Genomic DNA, 6,235 nt, shown 5'->3' on the forward strand with positions numbered 1-6,235 from the left:
CCAGGAGGCCGACAGTATCTAACCTCAATGCAATGAGTTAATTGGCAATGGTAAGTGGGAACTAAGTAACAATATTCCTCTGTTGTTCTCATTGATAAAGTATGCCAGTTTACAAGGGCACAACATCTCCTCTGTATAATTGAGGACACACCATTGACCGTGAGAATACAGTGAAAATATCAGGCTACAATTTACGCATCGACTTTGTATCATGAACAACAAAAAAACCTTCTAGTAGTGGGGCGAATTCTGTCAGCCCAATTAAAAACGCTAGAACTCTCCCACCATCAATGAGCGGTTCATTAGGGGCTCATTGTCATGCTGGACACAGACAGACACAGAGAGAGGTCCCCTGGGAAATATGCCAAGGAGAGTCCTATAAACGAATGCTTTTCTCTTCTGAAATAGAACAGCGCTACATTGTCCATGTGCCAGCCCTGGGGAGGGAGTTGCCCTTGGCCATTTATCTTTGTATCCTTGAGGCCGTGCAGTAATCGCCCTATATTTGACATCAGCTTTAAATGGCCACATCAGCAGACAGATAATCAGTTAGATAAAGAAGAGCCAACCGGGGCCTCTATATAAAGGGAGGCAAACGGGCGTTCTCAGTCCCACAGTCCTGCACACAGTCGTTCCACTGCCCACCGTAGACATGGCATTCAATGGTACCTGGAAAGTTGAACACAACGAGAACTACGACAAGTTCATGGAGCAGATGGGTGAGTCGGTGTGTGTGTGTGTGTGTGTGTGTGTGTGTGTGTGTGTGTGTGTGTGTGTGTGTGTGTGTGTGTGTGTGTGTGTATGTGCATGTGTGTGTGTGTGTGTGTGGATGTGTGCAATGTGTATGTGCATGTGTGTGTGTGTGTGTGTGTGTGTGTGTGTGTGTGTGTGTGTGTGTGTGTGTGTGTGTGTGTGTGTGTGTGTGTGTGTGTGTGTGTGTGTGTGTGTGTGTGTGTGTGTGTGTGTGTGTGGATGTGTGCAATGTGTATGTGCATGTGTGTGTGTGTGTGTGTGTGTGTGTGTGTGTGTGTGTGTGTGTGTGTGTGTGTGTGTGTGTGTTTTAGGAAAGGTGATGTTGCACTTCTTGATGAAGGATTACATTTCCAATGTGGCTTGGTATGGTCAGCACTTACATCAATGGTACAAGCTACCGTCAGACTTATAGTATCATCCTATACGATACTGTCAGATTTATATTTTCATCCTATAAGTCTGACTGTATCATGTAGGATTTGTAAAGCAAGTGTTGGTGTATTGCGTGTGTGACAGTGATGGTTTTGAGGTAATCTTTGATCCTGTGGCTTGTTTGAGTGAATGTGAGTTACCAGTCAGAGGCGTGCTGTATTGCTGCACAGCTATAATAATAGCTCTTGGCTGTTGCCATTTTAAAAGCTTGTCAACAAACACAAGCTTTTATGGGACCTAGGTAGGGTGTAATGAGGAATATTACGATGATGGACACGCACCATTTCCAGACAGGTAGTATGAATAAATGGGCTAATTGGACCTTGGACCTAATTGATAACTCCCGCAGTTTACAATCCTTAAGTACATAAACACAATACGAATAAAACATTTTTAGTAGCCCAACTTGGGGCTTGAACTTTTACTATCTATCCAGCACTTTAGTATTTACACCAAGAGACTCAGGACCCACGCCTCATCTACAACACTCTATATATCCAGCAATTTAGCCGTTACACCAAGAGGCTCAGAGCCACGCCTCATCTACATCACTCTATATATCCAGCAATTTAGCCATTACACCAAGAGGCTCAGAGCCACGCCTCATCTACAACACTCTATATATCCAGCAATTTAGCCATTACGCCAAGAGACTCAGACCCACGCCTCATCTACAACACTCTATATATCCAGCAATTTAGCCATTACGCCAAGAGACTCAGACCCACACCTCATCTACAACACTCTATATATCCAGCAATTTAGCCGTTACACCAAGAGGCTCAGAGCCACACCTCATCTACATCACTCTACATATCCAGCAATTTAGCCATTACGCCAAGAGGCTCAGACCCACGCCTCATCTACAACACTCTATCTACTGCATTTTCCAACAGGCATCAATGTGATGAAGAGGAAGTTGGCGGAACATGACAACCTGAAGGTTATCATCGAGCAGACAGGAGACAAGTTCCACATCAAGGAATCCAGCACCTTCCGTAACAAAGACATCGACTTCACCCTGGGCGTACAGTTTGACTACGCGCTGGCCGACGGCACCGAAGTCTCAGTATGTTTGAACTCTTTCAACCTAGACTTATTTTAGTAGGCTATCGTACACAGTATCCAACAGAAAGTTGTAGAGATTGAAATCTAAGCCCCCCTTTTCATAAAGCCTTCATAAAATGTAAATCCTCCAAATTTATTTCTGCTTTGTATCTTTTGGTAAACTGTTGTCATGCTCAGAAAAAGTGGAAATCGTGCTGAGGATGGAGTTGGAAAATGTGACCTTTTACAACAGTTTATAGGATAAGCCTTCTGAAGTCTGGCAGTGACCTATTCATGACTGTGCACTGTAAAAGTGTTTTGGAGTTTTTGTCCATATAGAGTAACCCATTAGAATAAGTTTACAATGAATACATGTATATTTGCTGTTTAAACTCATGGTTGGCTAGCCATTTCTTTATAAGCTCATGGTTGGCTAGCCATTTCTTTATAAGCTCATGGTTGGCTAGCCATTTCTTTATAAGCTCATGGTTGGCTAGCCATTTCTTTATAAGCTCATGGTTGGCTAGCCATTTCTTTATAAGCTCATGGTTGGCTAGCCATTTCTTTATAAACTCATGGTTGGCTAGCCATTTCTTTATAAGCTCATGGTTGGCTAGCCATTTCTTTATAAGCTCGTGGTTGGCTAGCCATTTCTTTATAAGCTCATGGTTGGCTAGCCATTTCTTTATAAGCTCATGGTTGGCTAGCCATTTCTTTATAAGCTCATGGTTGACTAGCCATTTCTTTATAAGCTCATGGTTGGCTAGCCATTTCTTTATAAGCTCATGGTTGGCTAGCAATTTCTTTATAAGCTCATGGTTGGCTAGCCATTTCTTTATAAGCTCATGTTTGGCTAGCCATTTCTTTGTAAGCTCATGGTTGGCTAGCCATTTCTTTATAAGCTCATGTTTGGCTAGCCATTTCTTTATAAGCTCATGGTTGGCTAGCCATTTCTTTATAAGCTCATGTTTGGCTAGCCATTTCTTTATAAGCTCATGGTTGGCTAGCCATTTCTTTATAAGCTCATGGTTGGCTAGCCATTTATTTATTAGCTCATGGTTGGCTAGCCATTTCTTTATAAGCTCATGGTTGGCTAGCCATTTCTTTATAAGCTCATGGTTGGCTTGCCATTTCTTTATAAGCTCATGGTTGGCTAGCCATTTCTTTATAAGCTCGTGGTTGGCTAGCCATTTCTTTATAAGCTCATGGTTGGCTAGCCATTTCTTTATAAGCTCATGGTTGGCTAGCCATTTCTTTATAAGCTCATGGTTGGCTAGCCATTTCTTTATAAGCTCATGTTTGGCTAGCCATTTCTTTATAAGCTCGTGGTTGGCTAGCCATTTCTTTATAAGCTCATGTTTGGCTAGCCATTTCTTTATAAGCTCATGGTTGGCTAGCCATTTCTTTATAAGCTCATGGTTGGCTAGCCATTTCTTTATAAGCTCATGTTTGGCTAGCCATTTCTTTCTAAGCTCATGTTTGGCTAGCCATTTGTTTGAATTGACCTATGCCCTAGATATATATCTTATCTCAAGATACTGTTTAACCCATGCATCGATAACAATGGGTGATTGTTATCGATGCATGGGCGACGTGCATTACAGTCACCGTTAACCCTATCTGTCCCACAGGGTACCTGGGAGATGGATGGAGATGTGTTGAAGGGTAAATTCACCAGGAAAGACAACAGTAAGGTGCTGACCACCACTCGGGCCGTGGTGGGAGGAGAGCTAGTACAGGTTAGTGTGAGAAAATCCCACATAATGTATCTTTTCAAATGATCTTTATAATGTTGTACCACTTCATACCAGAATAACTAGAAGTGATATGTTTTTAATAACCAAATGTGAGTTTTTAAACTTTAGTTTTGACTTTTTTTTTCTGACTTTTTACATTTAATGTGGTATATTTTTCCTCGTAACTGTTACCTTCTGCATAATCCAGTCTGGTTGACTGCGAGCATGAATCAAATCAAATCAAATCAAATAAGACATTATAAATCATTTGAACTTTTACAATTTAAAAGGTTATAAATGCTGATGCTGAAAAATTTACATAAATGCAGATAAATGTTTATAACATGTATATTTGTCCTACTGAAACATTACCAATATTATTGTCATAACTGCATAAGCATTGTAATCAGAGATTCATATTGTAGTCTCTAGTGTACTTACTGTGCTGGTACGTCTATTTCAATGAAAATGGCAACGTTATTACATTGTTTAAGGACTCTCTTCTCCAACAGAGCTATAACTACGATGGGGTGGATGCCAAGAGGATTTTCAAGAAGGCTTAAAGGGATTCATGACAAATTTCTATCTCACATATCATTATGTTTTTTCTAACCTTAAGAATATGTGGCAAGACTTTAGCTCAGGTGCCAAATTTAAAGTATAAGTCCAAATTTGCAGTGCCTTCCCCTCAATCTCTAAGCCCCATGTACCCCCAAGAATAGCTTCAATAGCTTCACTATTGGAAGAAGGCCATATCACCCTCTGAAGAACCCTTAACTGAAGTTGTGGACCATAGAATTAAGAATTAGAATACCAGAGTGGTCATGAACATTCTAATGACGGTATAAAGGTTAGCTATTTTGGTCAGGAAGTTGGTCAACCGTGGTTTGCCAGTGCTGTGATAAGATATTGTGTAAAATAATGAATTTTATGAACGTATCTGCATTGGTATGTTTGTTAGCTATCTAGCCAGCCAATTTTCGAGGAATGAGTCCATCCATTTCTCAAATGAACTGCCAATATTCCATTGAACCAATGCAATCAATCCACAGCGATACAGTGGCTGAAATCAGTTGATGATAGGACATAGTTCTAAATGCAGAAGTACTGATATTGTATCATATAAAAGCACTCACAGCTTTCAAAGAAAATAAACATTTAGACATTTATGATCTGTTTACATATATTTTAGAAGCTATTTCTACACAACATTTGTATAAAACAAGTATAAACTGTATTTATTATTCTATGATAATATTTTAGTTTGACAATAATTATATTACACAATATCTGATATATCACAAGCCTTACTTTTATTTTCCTGCATGAAACAAATCTGGATTATGCCTCTACTGCCATTCACTCCAATTAGACTGGTTTGGATTTCTACCTGACCAATATGGCTGCCATTTTCATCCCATTCTGGAACCTTGAGTGTTTATGACATAGCCCCTCTAGTAAATGAATAGCATTTCCACAGTGTGACCTGCTAAAACCTGCCAAACATTCATAAAGCAAGGAACATTATGTTGGCTGATATACTTCTAGAGTGACTACAACCTTTGAACAATCAAGATTAAACTCTCCATTGAATCCAGAAAGGGACCTGTCATCTTTGGTGTACATTTCACAGGTGTCCTTTTCTACTCAACAATTTTTTTTAAATAATTGGTCTTGCACAATAAAAATACTTTAACGTTCCAGTGAATTGTATATGCCTGCATGATTTTTTGAAAAGGTCACTGTGAGATTTGTTATCATACTTTACTTGAAGCCTCCAACATTAGCCGATGTAAAACTGTCATGAATACGGCATAGCACGATACAAGCTGTTATTTAGCTCAGGAGTCAATTGTCCTGAACTGACATAATCTGTCACGGCAATTTCTATCATCGTCTCCGCCATCATTGTGATAGCACTATGTAGACCTTCACGTGAAGAGTTTTGACAAATCGTGAGGAGATTTTTGGTAACACTGTCACAAAATAACAGACGGATTGCTCAAAACACCCCTGAAAAGACAATCCAAGACAGTGAGAAGGTCGAAAAGACGTCGGAGAGGGCTTCTCCAGAATATTCATGTTTCTTCAAAAGGGGCAATCTGCGGTTTCTATTTAAACGTATTAATGGTATATACCCATTGATTCTTCAAGAATATAACTTCTAAATGCCTCATGAGCTTCGTTCAACTGTCTAGCCCCATAACTTTATAAACATTGCTCTGTCTATGAATTTCAGAGTGGATAAACTACTCCAGGCCCATCCC

General features: G+C 39.9%; 1 protein-coding gene across 1 annotated transcript; it reads left to right on the forward strand.

The window, feature by feature from the left end:
* Window positions 1-610: 610 nt before the first annotated feature.
* On the forward strand, window positions 611-5,676 carry LOC110500773 (fatty acid-binding protein, intestinal). The gene is made up of 4 exons (XM_021578305.3): window positions 611-719; window positions 2,082-2,254; window positions 3,864-3,971; window positions 4,481-5,676. Exons 1-4 carry the CDS (start codon window positions 653-655, stop codon window positions 4,529-4,531), a joined length of 399 nt encoding a protein of 132 aa, XP_021433980.1. The 5' UTR covers window positions 611-652; the 3' UTR covers window positions 4,532-5,676.
* The last annotated feature ends 559 nt before the right edge of the window (window positions 5,677-6,235 follow it).

This window comes from Oncorhynchus mykiss, chromosome 21 (genome assembly GCF_057628025.1).
Source record: "Oncorhynchus mykiss isolate SJ-2025 chromosome 21, ASM5762802v1, whole genome shotgun sequence".
Taxonomy (NCBI): domain Eukaryota; kingdom Metazoa; phylum Chordata; class Actinopteri; order Salmoniformes; family Salmonidae; genus Oncorhynchus; species Oncorhynchus mykiss.